General features: G+C 39.7%; 1 protein-coding gene across 1 annotated transcript; it reads right to left on the bottom strand.

Annotated features, from left to right (window-relative positions):
• Nucleotides 1-9,983: 9,983 nt before the first annotated feature.
• snai1b (snail family zinc finger 1b) lies at nucleotides 9,984-13,717 on the bottom strand. The gene is made up of 3 exons (XM_059526979.1): nucleotides 13,471-13,717; nucleotides 11,744-12,289; nucleotides 9,984-10,674 (listed from the first exon to the last, which is right to left on the bottom strand). Exons 1-3 carry the CDS (start codon nucleotides 13,544-13,546, stop codon nucleotides 10,493-10,495), a joined length of 804 nt encoding a protein of 267 aa, XP_059382962.1. The 5' UTR covers nucleotides 13,547-13,717; the 3' UTR covers nucleotides 9,984-10,492.
• Between the last annotated feature and the right edge of the window lie 1,395 nt (nucleotides 13,718-15,112).

The raw sequence follows: 15,112 nt of genomic DNA, 5'->3' as shown, positions 1-15,112 counted from the left end.
CTGGTGTTTTCCCCTCATCATTTAGACAGGCACATATAACTCCACTACTTTAGAAACCCAACCTCAATCCATCTCTTTTAGAGAACTACAGACCAGTTTCCCTTCTTCCTTTCATTGCAAAAACACTTGAACGAGCTGTGTTCAACCAAGTCTCCACATTTCTCAAGCACAAAAACATCCTTTTACAGCAACCAATCTGGCTTCAGAAGTGGACATTCAACTGAGACTGCCTTGCTCTCAGATGTTGAAGCCCTAAGACTGTAAAGAGCGGAATCCAAATCTTCAGTACTTATCCTGCTTGATCTGTCCGCTGCTTTTGACATGGTTAACCACCAGATCCTCCTATCAACCCTACTGGCAAAAGGCATCTCAGGAACCACACTTCAATGGTTTGAGTCTTACCTATGAGATAGGTCCTTCAAAGTATCTTGGAGAGGTGAGGTGTCCAAGTCACAACATCTAACTACTGGGGTGCCTCAGGGCTCAGTTCTTGGACCACTTCTCTTCTCTGTCTACATGGCATCATTAGGTTCTGTCATTCAGAAACATGGCTTTTCATACCACTGCTATGCTGATGACACTCAACTCTACCTCTCATTCCATCCTGATGATCCGACGGTAGCTATTTGCATCTCAGCTTGTCTAACAGACATTTCTTCCTGGATGATGGACCATCACCTTAAACTCAACCTTGACAAGACAGAACTGCTTATGATTCCAGCAAACCCATCGTTTCATCACAATTTCACCATCAAGTTAGTCACATCAACCATAACTCCTTCAAAAACAGCTAGAAGCCTTGGAGTTATGATTGATGATCCTGCAGATCTGCTTTATTCAACATCAAGAAGATCAAGCCCTTTCTTTCGGAACATGCTGCACAACTCCTTGTTCAAGCTCTTGTTCTGTGGCTGGACTATTGCAATGCCCTCTTGGCAGGTCTTCCAGCCAGTTCTATCAAACCTTTACAATTAATTCAGAACGCAGCAGCAAGATTAATTTTTAATGAGCCAAAAAGAATACATGTCACACCTCTGTTTATCAATTTGCACTGGCTTCCAATAGCTGCTCGCATAAAATTCAAGGCATTGATGTTTGCCTACAAAACTACCACTGGCTCTGCACACATTTAACTAAATTTGTTACTTCAGACTTATGTGCCCTCTAGAAGCTTGCGTTCTGCAAGTGAACATCGCTTGATTGTGCCATCCCAAAGAAGCACAAAGTCACTTTTACGGACTTTTAAATTAAATGTTCCCTCCTGGTGGAATGACCTCCCCAACTCAATCCGAGCAGCTGAGTCCTTAGCCATCTTCAAGAATCGGCTTAAAACACATCTCTTCCATCTTTATTTGACCCTCGAACTTTAACACTCACTATTCTAATTCTATTCTTTAAAAAAATCTAACTACCTTTCTAATCTTTTTATATTCTATTTTCTTTTCATTAATTATGCAATTGTACAGTATGTGTGTGTGTATGTGTAAAGATCTCTAACACTTTTTTTCTTTTCTCCTCTCCCTCGCTCCAGTTTTTCACAAGTTCATCAAACAACCGCAGTAAGAATTTTCATCAAGCACGGTGAGTAATGGCTTCTCCTATCATTGTTTCTTGCACCTCTTGCCACATGTACAGTTTATCTATCTCTGTCGCTGATGAGGGATTCACATGTGATAAATGCAGGGAAATAGTTAGGCTGACAGAGAAGATTTCAGAATTAGAGACACGCATCCAAACTTTAATTGAGGACAGTAAAAATGTTAGGGCTCTAGATACGGCTTTGGATGCGTCTAGCTCAGGGATTCCTGTACATTGTTCGGTTCCGGAAACAGAGCCCCAGCAGCAGGGCAACTGGGTGACGGTGAGGCAGCGTAGTCGTGGGTCAAAACACCGCTCTTCTGTTCCGATCAAAACATTAAACAGGTTCTCCCCACTCAGTGATGCACCCACTGAGAAACCTGATGAAAGTGCTCTAGTTATTGGTGATTCTATTGTACGGAACGTGAATATAGAGACACCAGCCACCATAGTCAAATGTTTACCGGGAGCCAGAGCGCCTGACATCTTGGCAAATTTAAAAGTGCTGGCTAATGCTAAACGTAAATACAGTAAGATTGTTATTCATGCCGGCGCTAATGATGTTCGACTTCGCCAGTCGGAGATCACTAAAAATAACATTAAAGAGGTGTGTGAACTTGCAAGCACGATGTCAGACACTGTAATATGCTCTGGTCCCCTCCCTGCTTACCGTGGTGATGAGATGCATAGCAGATTGTCATCACTCAATGGCTGGATGTCTAAGTGGTGCCCACAGAATAACATAGGTTTCATAGACAATTGGACGAGCTTTTGGGGCAGACCTGACCTGTTTAAAAGAGATGGTCTTCATCCCTCCTGGGGTGGCGCCACTCTTCTCTCTAGAAATATGGCAAATAGTCTTAGTGTTTATACTTGACTAACTGGGGCCCAGGTCAGGAAGCAGACAGACTGGCTAAACCGACCGTCTGCTAGCTGCCTCCCGTCACAGAGGTCAGTTAATTCTCAGCACATAGAGACTTTTTCACCTAGATATCACACTATAGAGACTGTGTCTGTTCCCCGAACTAGAAAAAAACAAAAAACGTCCAAACCAAGTTAAGATTAACAATTTAATTGAGGTTCAACAAATAAAAAACGGAAGCAATATGGATAAACAAATGATAAAGCTTGGCTTATTGAATATCAGATCCCTTTCTACGAAAACACTTTTTGTAAATAATATGATCACTGATCATAATATAGATGTACTCTGTTTGACAGAAACCTGGCTAAAACCTGATGATTACATTATTTTAAATGAGTCCACCCCCCAAGATTACTGTTATAAACATGAGCCACGTCTAAAAGGCAAAGGTGGAGGTGTTGCTTCAATTTATAACAACGTTTTCAGGATTTCTCAGAGGGCAGGCTACAAGTATAACTCGTTTGAAGTAATGGTACTTCATATAACATTATCCAAAGAAACAAATGTTAATGATAAATCCCCTGTTATGTTTGTACTGGCTACTGTATACAGGCCACCAGGGCACCATACAGACTTTATTAAAGAGTTTGGTGATTTTACATCTGAGTTAGTTCTGGCTGCAGATAAAGTTTTAATAGTTGGTGATTTTAATATCCATGTTGATAATGAAAACGATGCATTGGGATCAGCATTTATAGACATTCTGAACTCTATTGGTGTTAGACAACACGTTTCAGGACCTACTCATTGTCGAAATCATACTCTAGATTTAATACTGTCACATGGAATTGATGTTGATGGTGTTGAAATTATTCAGCCAAGTGATGATATCTCAGATCATTATTTAGTTCTTTGCAAAATTCATATAGCCAAAATTGTAAATTCTACTTCTTGTTACAAGTATGGAAGAACCATCACTTCTAACACAAAAGACTGCTTTTTAAGTTATCTTCCTGATGTATCCAAATTCCTTAGCATTCCTTAGCATTCCAAAACCTCAGAACAACTTGATGATGTAACAGAAACTATGGACTCTCTCTTTTCTAGCACTTTAAATAAAGTTGCTCCTTTACGCTTAAGGAAGGTTAAGGAAAACAGTTTGACACCATGGTATAATGAGCATACTCGTACCCTAAAGAGAGCAGCCCGAAAAATGGAGCGCAGCTGGAGGAAAACAAAACTAGAGGTATATCGTATTGCTTGGCGGGAAAGTAACATATCCTACAGAAAAGCATTAAAAACTGCTAGATCCGATTACTTTTCTTCTCTTTTAGAAGAAAACAAACATAACCCCAGGTATTTATTCAATACAGTGGCTAAATTAACGAAAAATAAAGCCTCAACAAGTGTTGACATTTCCCAACACCACAGCAGTAATGAGTTTATGAACTACTTTACTTCTAAAATCGATACTATTAGAGATAAAATTGCAACCATTCAGCCGTCAGCTACAGTATCGCATCAGACAGTGCACTATAGACCCCCTGAGGAACAGTTCCACTCATTCTCTACCATAGGAGAGGAAGAATTGTATAAACTTGTTAAATCATCTAAACCAACAACATGTATGTTAGACCCTATACCATCTAAGCTCCTGAAAGAGGTGCTTCCAGAAGTCATAGATCCTCTTCTGACTATTATTAATTCCTCATTGTCATTAGGACATGTCCCCAAAACCTTCAAACTGGCTGTTATTAAGCCTCTCATCAAAAAACCACAACTTGACCCCAAAGAACTAGTTAATTATAGACCAATCTCGAATCTCCCTTTTCTGTCCAAGATACTAGAAAAGGTGGTATCCACACAATTATATTCCTTCTTAGAGAAAAATGGTATATGTGAGGATTTCCAGTCAGGATTTAGACCGTATCATAGTACTGAGACTGCTCTTCTTAGAGTTACAAATGATCTGCTCTTATCATCTGATCGTGGGTGTATCTCTCTATTAGTTTTATTGGATCTTAGTGCTGCGTTTGACACAATTGACCACAACATTCTTTTGCATAGACTTGAATACTTTGTTGGCATCAGTGGAAGTGCATTAGCATGGTTTAAATCGTACTTATATGACCGCCATCAGTTCGTAGCAGTGAATGAAGATGTATCCTATCGATCACAAGTGCAGTATGGAGTACCTCAAGGCTCAGTACTAGGGCCGCTACTCTTCACGCTTTATATGTTACCCTTGGGAGATATCATCAGGAAACATGGTGTTAGCTTTCACTGTTATGCTGATGATACTCAGCTCTATATTTCTTCGCAGCCCGGTGAAACACACCAATTTGAAAAACTAATGGATTGCATAGTCGATATAAAAAACTGGATGACGAGTAATTTCTTACTGCTAAATTCTGAAAAAACAGAGGTGTTAATTATAGGACCTAAAAACTCTGCTTGTAATAACCTAGAACACTGTCTAAGACTTGATGGTTGCTCTGTCAATTCTTCGTCATCAGTTAGGAACCTAGGTGTGCTACTTGATCGCAATCTTTCCTTAGAAAGCCACGTTTCTAGCATTTGTAAAACTGCATTTTTCCATCTCAAAAATATATCTAAATTACGGCCTATGCTCTCAATGTCAAATGCAGAAATGTTAATCCATGCATTTATGACCTCAAGGTTAGATTATTGTAATGCTTTATTGGGTGGTTGTTCTGCACGCTTAGTAAACAAACTACAGCTAGTCCAAAATGCAGCAGCAAGAGTTCTTACTAGAACCAGGAAGTATGACCATATTAGCCCGGTCCTGTCAACACTGCACTGGCTCCCTATCAAGCATCGCATAGATTTTAAAATATTGCTTAATACTTATAAAGCCCTGAATGGTTTAGCACCTCAGTATTTGAATGAGCTCCTTTTACATTATAATCCTCTACGTCCGCTACGTTCTCAAAACTCAGGCAATTTGATAATACCTAGAATATCAAAATCAACTGCAGGCGGCAGATCCTTTTCCTATTTGGCGCCCAAACTCTGGAATAACCTACCTAACATTGTTCGGGAGGCAGACACACTCTTGCAGTTTAAATCTAGATTAAAGACCCATCTCTTTAACCTGGCATACACATAACATACTAATATGCTTTTATTATCCAAATCCGTTAAAGGATTTTTAGGCTGCATTAATTAGGTAAACCGGAACCGGAAACACTTCCCATAACAACCTATGTACTTGCTACATCATTAGAAGATGGCATCTACGCTAATATTTGTCTGTTTCTCTCTTGTTCCGAGGTCACCGTGGCCACCAGATCCAGTCTGTGTCCAGATCAGAGGGTCACTGCAGTCACCCGGATCCAGTACGTATTCAGACCAGATGCTGGATCAGCACCTAGAAAGGACCTCTACATCCCTGAAAGACAGTGGAGACCAGGACAACTAGAGCCCCAGATACAGATCCCCTGTAAAGACCTTGTCTCAGACGACCACCAGGACAAGACCACAGGAAACAGATGATTCTTCTGCACAATCTGACTTTGCTGCAGCCTGGAATTGAACTACTGGTTTCGTCTGGTCAGAGGAAAACTGGCCCCCCAACTAAGCCTGGTTTCTCCCAAGGTTTTTTTCTCCATTCTGTCACCGATGGAGTTTCGGTTCCTTGCCGCTAATAATATTATATTATTTAAAATTCCATGCTATGTATACTGTGTTAACCTAACTGAGACTTGTTATAGCACTTATACATCATTGCTCTTTTTGTTGTTTTTGATTGCTTCCACTGTCCTCATCTGTAAGTCGCTTTGGATAAAAACGTCTGCAAAATGAATAAATGTAAATGTAAATGTATATACCTTTGACTAATATTTATTTAGGTTTTTGTCATTTTAGTATTTCAGTTTCAATATTTTAAACTCAATTTTAGTTTAAATAAAAAATAAAATAAATTACTTAACTATTTTAGTTTTTTTTTCAGTTAACATTTCTCAGCTAATGTTTACATCTTATGTTTCAGCTTTATTTTAATTATTGACAATGATTTTTTATTAAGTTTTAAGTTTTAGTTTTACTGTAATAACACTATGAGGCAACAGAATTTGTTTATTTATTAATTTATTTTGTTTATATTTGTTCTGTACATAAATGTTGTATCAGTGCAAAATTGTCTAAATTGTCTTTTTGAAGTGGCAGAACCTATTTTGCTGGATGAATGCAAACTTTTTTCTTTTTTTTTTTTCCTGTTGGTAACATTTAATTCAAGTAAGCAGTCTTTCATGCAATCCTTATGTAAAGGGTTTACTGGTTAGTACCTGCTGGTAATACCAGCCAAGAATTGGGAGTGTTAACTGAAAGCTTTCTCCAGGTATTATAGGCTTTTTGAGCTTACACTATGTCCCTGTTGTTTATCCTGGCACATATCATTCAAAAGTTACCAAGTCCACAGTGTTCAAATGGCCATGATATGAGATGAAAGACTGAATGTAAGAAACTTTTTAAACTCAAATACGGAGCCCTAAACATGACATGTTGGAAAAAATTTATAACATGGCCACAATTTCACTAAAACAAGGGATAGTGCTGGGTAGATTACTTACAAATTATAGTCTGTTACTGAATACAGATTACATGATGAAAACTGTAATCTACTTTTTAGATTACTTTTGGATTACTTTTTTATTTAACACTTACTATTAAAGGTGCCATGTGCAAAAATTGAGCTAAAAATATTCAATAAATGACCTACACGCATCAAAAGTATGAGAAGAAATAAGGGCGATAATGTCATTAAAAAAATGTAAAGTTATAGTGCTGCAGAGATATCAACCTTAATTAGCAGTAGCATTACTAGCCCCGGCCCGACAGGTGTCGTAATACCAGTTTCGGCCATGGGAGGCGGTATGCGGGCAACATAACCACCAGCCAACCTGCAAAACACGAATAACTCGCACGGCTTGTGGGCGTACTTATACCTGATGTCAATCATGTGGAAAGTACAGCCCACTACTTCATGTGACTTAAGCCCTTGGCAAGAGACCACCACCCGCTACAGGGAAACAACCACGCTCGGAATCACAAATCAAATCCGATAAGAAAAGGAGCCGAACCAGAGTAAACAACAGAGTAAACCAACTGATGGACTTGAAAGAAATGAGGTCCGACACCGAACTTGCAACATTTCTTTTGGATTGGTAAGTTAGATGCTGTTAGTATTTCGCTAGAAGTTTGTTTTATATGTTTGTGTATTTTTTTTCGGAAAGTTATAACATAGAAATGTATCGAAGGCTGTTCTAGAAACGTGCTAATGTTAGCGATGGCTAACCGTAGCTGCGTTTGATAACCCATTTTTTTATATCATAAGTAACCTGCTCTGTCTAGTCTGTTGGCCTCCGTATCCTCTTTGCTTCGTGGTTTTTCTGTACGTGAGAAAATTGATGTGTGGCGTGAAAGCGTGTGAAAAGAGTCAATTGCGTGTGTCTCACGGTGAATGCTTGAGAGTTGGCAGCTCTGGTTACGTTGGTTGGCGCTAGCTTGGTCAACATCAGCTGTCTGATGTTGACCAATGATGTTGACAGAATGCTGTCTGTCAAATTAATTTAATTCCAATAATGTGTATTTACAACTCAATGTAATATGAACAAAACGAATATGAACATATTCACTGGTAAAGGTGAAGGGGAGCATGTTTCAAAATCACTTGACATCACCCAACGTTCCTCTGGAGGCAAAACGTCCTCTTAGGCTTCGGCTATGGCTCTAGGGTTGTTGTGAAGGTAGAATTCACTTTATTGAGGCATACTGCCCCCATCTGGTATGGAATGTGGAGTATGACTTGATTTTTTTGCCAGATATGACAGATGGCACCTTTAAAAGTATCACATGATATTTTTAAAAAGGCAAAAGGAAAATATATTCCATTATTTGATATCAGTATCATGAAGTGCATTAAACACTTTACTCCGGGGGTTTCCCAAACTGGGATTTTTGGGAGAACTGGGTGAATCAATTAATTATGAATCATTTACTGCCCTTGTGTGAATAATATGTAATCATGTAATCCATAAAAAGTAACTGTAATCTGATTCCTGGCATTTTAAAATGCAATATAATACAATTACAAATAATACATTTTGGGATTTTATTACGTAATCCAGATTACATTTTAACACTACTGAGAACAAATTAAAACAACACTGAACAAAATCAGAGTATGGATTAATAAAATAAGGCCACAATTTAAGTAAAATGAGAGAACAAATGAATAAATTGTTGGAACAAACTCTTAATTCGTGCCCCCATTTTTTTTTTTTTTCAGCATGTCATGTATTGGGCTCTGTACTTAAGGAGTACAGCATTTTTAGTGGTCACAGATGTTGTAGATAGAGAATGCCACAGATACTTTCGATAGAGCTTAAGCTGCGTTCAGCCTGGAATATCCCTTTAAGCGTGCCCTCGCCCTACAGCTAGCTTCTCCCACCAAAATCCCACAGCTTTGAGCCTTCAAATCAGCAGAGGAAGTGCATCGTTACTCTAGCAAGACTGGTTGGCGTCAGCGCGGGTCACAAGGGCTTTGTGGATTCAGCTTCCTAGAGAAAGGGTGAGCTGCGGAGGAGGGTTACAAAACCTAAAACCTCAAAACTCTGGCTACACTGGAAGCACAGATTGTTGGCATTTCCCACATTTATTAAATGTCCCCTCGGGAGGGCGTATCTATCTGTTTGACAGATTGAGGTTCTGGAGCTAAGAGCTGGATCCACTGGTCTTAATGGTGCAGACTGGCCCATTTCTCTGGTGCTCCTCTAAGTCTTCTGCCTCCCTTTTGGTCTTTTTCCACCTGCAGTGTCTCAGACGCGAACATTTGTTGACCATGTGTCAGCTAAACTGGGTTAGTGTTGTATTAGCGTTAGGCTAAGCAGAAAAAGTGTGTGCAGGTGTTCTGACCATCACTCAAAATATCTGACTGCGTCTAGACAGGGACTTTTTATATTTATTGCACCGTATCTATTCAGAGACCCTTGGATGTACGTTCATGCATTCAAGGAATAATTCACATTTCTTTTTTCAACAGTCTTTTAAAATTCTGCAAGCTTTGATGTTAAACGTGGAGTGATGTAATGCATGAATGATATGAAAGAAAGATCTGACCGAATATTAGCCTGTTTGACTCATAAAACTTCTGAAAATGCACTCCTGAAAATGCTTAGACTACTAGAGCATGTTTTCTATTCCTTTAATACACAAATTAGACACGTTTCTGTTAAACAAACAACATAAAATTATTTATTGAAAAAAAAACAGCAAGTGGAAATACACTAAAACACATTTGGTTTGTGTCATACGTCCAACATATAAACAATATGTAGACAGGCAGCTTCATATATCATTGTGGCTTTGGAAAAAATAGGCTTCATGGAAGACCTTTCTCCTGATCCTGCAAATTCCCTTCAGTTCAGATGGAGTAAGCTTTGTACATGAAAAACATCTAAAACCCAATGACTTTCTTTTTGTGTTGTTGACACCTTATTCAGTCATGAATATAACAACATTCAGGAGATGCCAGCTGATATAATACCTCGAAGCTATGATTACAGAGACAAATTGCAGAGTCTAATTGAACTTCTTATTTAAACCATCAGTCTAGAGACACAGCCAATGCATTTGTCGACAGGCCTGCGCTGCAACAGCTGTCCCCATACATCCCTGCACGTCTGTGGAGATCTTGGTGAGAGATGACCTCTCACCACACACGCTTTACAGCAGCTGCCCCCTCACAGTCCTGGACCAGCCGGCACCGAGGTGCATCCTGGGATTCCACTGAGAGTCAGTCTGTGGGCCTCCTTCCCACGACAAAAATCTGCAGTCTACATTTAACAGGCTGCTACTGTACTGTGTGTGAAAGTGTGTAAGACTAACACTGGAAGAAAGATAGCATCTCTCCTTTGGCTTGTGGAAGCAAATATAAGGCACTTTATGCTTCAAAAACAGCATTCTCTATGAGTCCAAACATTCACTTATGGCTGAAACCCGTCCCAGCTCAACATGGAGTGATGGGCTCTAGGCAGACGGACAGCAGCTGGAGAGGGTGTGTTTGTGCAGGAGGGACATGCGGCTGAAGGTACGAGAGCACGTTCCACACTGGTACTTCTTCACTTCCGAGTGGGTCTGCAGGTGAGCGCGCAGGTTTGAGCGGTCCGCAAACGCACGGTTACAGTGGGGGCATGAGAAGGGACGTTCACCTTAAAAAAAAAAAGAGAGATAATTTAGTTTTTAGCATACACACACAGTTTAACTCTATATGCAATTCAGGAAATATAGACAATACGATTCTGCAAGAAAAGGTGAACCTTCAAAACTCATGATACTCTGATATGTTGTTGTTTTTTGTTTTTATTTTAGGTTGGGTTTAGCTAGGTATTTGCTTAAAAGAGTCCATCCCTAGGTTTCTATAAAATCCTTTCTATTAAAGTCTTTTTGGGAGTCCTTTATGCAGACAGTCAATGTTTTACTTGGTTAGCCCCTGCTGATAGATGTACCAGCCAAGCAACTGCCATTGACAAGAATGGGGATGTTATTTCTACAGGTATTATGGACCTTGTCACTTTTAAAGGTAATTTCACCACATTCCTCACATTTATCCTTCTAGTATCATGCAGTAGTTACCGAGTTCATCAATTTAAAAGACTATGAAATAAAAGACTATAACAAATGTACCATTTTAACTCAAGTACAGAGCCCCACATGACGTGAAAGAAAAGAAATGATATAAGAACTTGTGCTTATTGATTTATTAATTCATTTATTGGTTTTGGTTAAATTGTGTCCATGTTATACTGATTTGTTCCCTCATTTTAGTTGCAACCGAGCTGTAATCCATACCCTGGTTTTAATTGTGCCTATAATTTAATTTAAACAAGTGAATAAAATTGATTATTATTTAATCTCCATTATATATACTTTTTGGGATTTTATCACCAGTTTTATTGTCTGCCAAATGCAAATGCTAAATCCATTGGCTTGGAAAAGTAATAGCACGCCTCTTCTTGATAAACTGCATTATTTGGGGCTTGGTGATTGATAGTACAAGATTTATCATTTGTGTCCATGCCACAAACAGTGCAGGTTGAGTTACATACCTAACTTCAATACTTCAAAGTTTGATGGTCAGTTTCTGGTCCCCATTGACTTCCATAGTATGAAAAAAACAGTATGCAAGTCAATGGTGACCACTGAACTGAAGGTGAACTATCCCTTTAAGGGTTGACTTTGCATGCACCACTAACAGCCTCAATGCATCCGCTCACTCACCGGTGTGTGTACGGATGTGTCCTCGCAGTAACCAGGGTCTGGAGAAGGCCTTTCCACACGTGGTGCACACACAGGGGAGCGTGTGTGAGCGGATGTGCATCTTGAGCGCACCCAGACTGTTGTACTCTTTGGGACAGTGCTTGCAGTGGAAGGCCGCTTTGGTGCTTGTGCTGGTGGCTCCTGCAGCAGTAGTGAGCGTCTGTGGGCTGGCGGTGCAGTGCGTGAGCTGATGGAGAGACAGCACGGCCGGGCTGCTGCAGGTCTTGCCGCAGTGGGAGCACTGGAAGCGGTCGGCGGGGTCTGGGCTGGGAGGGTCAGATGTACGGCAGTCGTCCTCCTCTCCACTGCTGCTGGAGCTGGACTGAGAGCTAAGGTCCAGAGGCCCAGGAGGAGAGGGGATGCTGGGTGACACCGCTGTGAAGGTAAGGGGTAAGGCACTGGTGGTCCACACGAGCATGGAGGGATAGGTGGGCACCACGGAATCACCTTCTCTGGTGGGGAAGTCATCCAGAGGGAAGCATTGTGGGAAGACAGCATAGCGTTGGTCTGGGGAGAGACAAGATGCCTGTTTAGATGGTTGCTGGACTACATGAAATGTTTCAGAATATTGTTTTAGGTAAAACTTTTCTGTTTCCATTCCTTCTGGTTTATTAAAAACACACTCACCCTGGAGCAAAAAAAAACTGTCTTAAGTCTCTGGGGTATATTTGTAGAAATAGCCAAAAATACATTGTATGGGTCAAAATGATTGATTTTCCATTTATGCCAAAAATCATTAGGATATTAAGTAAAGATCATGTTCCATGAAGATATTTTGTAAATTCCTACAGTAAATATATATATAAAAAAGAAATTAGTAATATGCATTGCTGCAAATTCATTTGGACAACTTTAAAGGTGATTTTCTCAATATTTCGATTTCTTAGCACCCTCAGATTCCAGATGTTCAAATAGTTGTATCTCGACCAAATATTATCCTCCTAATAACCCATACATCAATGGAGAGCTCATTTATTCAGCTTTCAGATTACGTATAAATCTCAATTTCACAAAATTGACCCTTATGACTGGTTTTGTGGACCAGGGTCACATTTGGTTAGTAACTACCAAATATCTACTTCATACTCCAAATAGGGAGCTATGACTCACTTTATGAGATATCTTAATCAAATTAAATACTGTGAAATACTACAGTTGATGCATTTTAGCAGTTAGTTAAATTACATACTGCAGTTTGTGTAGATGCCATATTGAAAAAGTTAAAAAGTAAAATAAAAAAAAAAGGAAAAGAAATGTCACTAATCTATTTTAGAGTAGCCTTATATTATAAAAACTACATAACAAAGGCCCAGTTTCACAAAGAGGGCTTAGCCTAAACCAGGATTAAGCCATATTTAAATAGGGCATTTAAGTATTTTTTATAAACTTGCCTTAAAAAGAATAAAAAATAAAAAACATTATTGGTATGCAACAAAGGCACTGATATATTTTAATTTCAGTTGGTGCAAGTTTCTTTCAGCTGAAACAGCTCAGACTTACACTTCAGTCTAGGACTAGGCTTAATCCTTGTCTGTGAAACTGGGGGTAAAAGTAAGTTTTGGAAATATGAAAATGCTGAGATTTTTGCTCACTAAGTTTTGACTAAACATTAGCTGTTTAATTTGACATAGGTCTACTGATATTGTTTACTGTAACAAACATTAACAAATATCTCTCGGCACACTCACCAGTTTGACTCTCCAGTTCACTGTAGTTTGGCTTCTTGTTGGAAAAATATTTCTTGACAAGAAATGACCGTGGCATTTTGTAAAGATCCTCCCCAAACTCCAGCGAAGGTTTTAGATGAACTCTAGACTGAGTGTCTGGAGAAGCTGTAGTGTGAATCCCTACAGAATCACAGACTGCCTCAGATGTCCAGTAATCTTTGAGCTCGGAGCAGATGGAAAGGTTATTGCCATTCTGCCCAGATCAGTCTTTTTAAATGAGGCTAGGCTGTGAGAGGGGGCGGGACTTGAGCTCTGTCCACGCCCCCCAGGAACACCCACTGACTGACCCCGCCTGCTGGAGGATGCCCACGGGAATCACACCACAGCATCCAGCTTATATCCTCAAAACATTTATATTCAGGCTATTAAACTAAAAAAGATTGGATAAGGAGATCTGATTGAAAGACCTACTGTAATGAGATGCATTGCTTGGCAGCGTTAAATGTTGGTGGTTGTGGAAGTATTGCTTGATCATTTTAAATGCATTTGTAAAACTGTTCCTTGGAGAGGTTATCCTATTTAATAAAAATAAAAAAACACTTGTGAAAACTTTCCTTGTCTTGCCATTTATGAACAACAGTCACCCTAATACTCTGAATTAAACGTCAATACAGATGTTTGGCTATTTTCGTGTTAGACATGCAGTCCAATCTTTTGTTTACTAGCCTACTCAGTAAAATAATTTGCAGTGTACCTTTATTATAGTCTACAGTTTAAAACCGATATTTAAAACTGCTTTTGAAAATGCTTTTGTGTGACTAGACGATAAATACAGCCTTACACAATTTCAGCGTGAGACAACTCGCCCCGGTCACCCCTACAAAGGGCAGAATCCACACGCTTAAATTTGACACAAAGCACAATGCAAGTCATTTAACAATGAGGAGCACAAGCTGCTATCTGTCCTTCATCTCCGGGATCAGAGGACACACATTAGACTGATTTCCAGCATGGACACCGCAGGACATCAGGAGCTCAGCGGGTGTGTGACTAAAAATCAACCCACTTCTCTGAACAAAAGTGCCTGTCCTGAATGCTCCTCTGATGCTCGATCCTCTCATTCACCGCTCACATCACATATCACCACATGATATACAGTAATATAATGCTGAAGTTTGTCTTGACAAGCTTTTAGCTTTGTTTATTTATAGTATTGCTGTTATTCTGTTATTTGCTCTTTCAATGCAGGACACTTACACATATTATGAATGTGAAACACTGTCTGTTTTCTGACTGCAGTACAAGCATTAGCTCTTTTTTTTTTGTCCAAAACATCTCACACATACTATTAGTGTTGAACTGGCGATCACATAGTTTGCTGTGTTTTATGCCTGTCAGTACACATTAGAAAACAGCCACAGGTTGTGTTTTGCGAGCAGGGTGCCGTGATCTCTTGACCTGGACACAGGGGAGCACATAAAGCACAGAAATGTCCCGAGCTGAGAACAGATGTTTTCCTTGTGTTGCTCTGGAGAGACAGACACTCACTCAGCACAGTCATGAAAAGAGCATTTACACCCAGCAGCGCTCCAGCTTCATTCAGCACTCGCCCTGTCTGAGTCATGTGACTCCATCAGCATCAGATCTGTGTGTGTGTGTGTGT

The sequence above is a fragment of the Carassius carassius genome, chromosome 37 (assembly GCF_963082965.1).
Source record: "Carassius carassius chromosome 37, fCarCar2.1, whole genome shotgun sequence".
Taxonomy (NCBI): domain Eukaryota; kingdom Metazoa; phylum Chordata; class Actinopteri; order Cypriniformes; family Cyprinidae; genus Carassius; species Carassius carassius.
This window is presented reverse-complemented; position numbering and strand designations above follow the sequence as displayed.

Bases quoted from the DNA above. Each gene is read 5' to 3' on its own strand.
- snai1b (XM_059526979.1), bottom strand. From the start codon at position 13,546: ATGCCACGGTCATTTCTTGTCAAGAAATATTTTTCCAACAAGAAGCCA. The intron at 12,290-13,470 runs GTGAGTGTGCCG...GTCTCTCCCCAG, and splicing joins TGAACTGGAGAGTCAAACTG to ACCAACGCTATGCTGTCTTC. The intron at 10,675-11,743 runs GTGAGTGAGCGG...TTTTTTTTTAAG, and splicing joins ACACATCCGTACACACACCG to GTGAACGTCCCTTCTCATGC.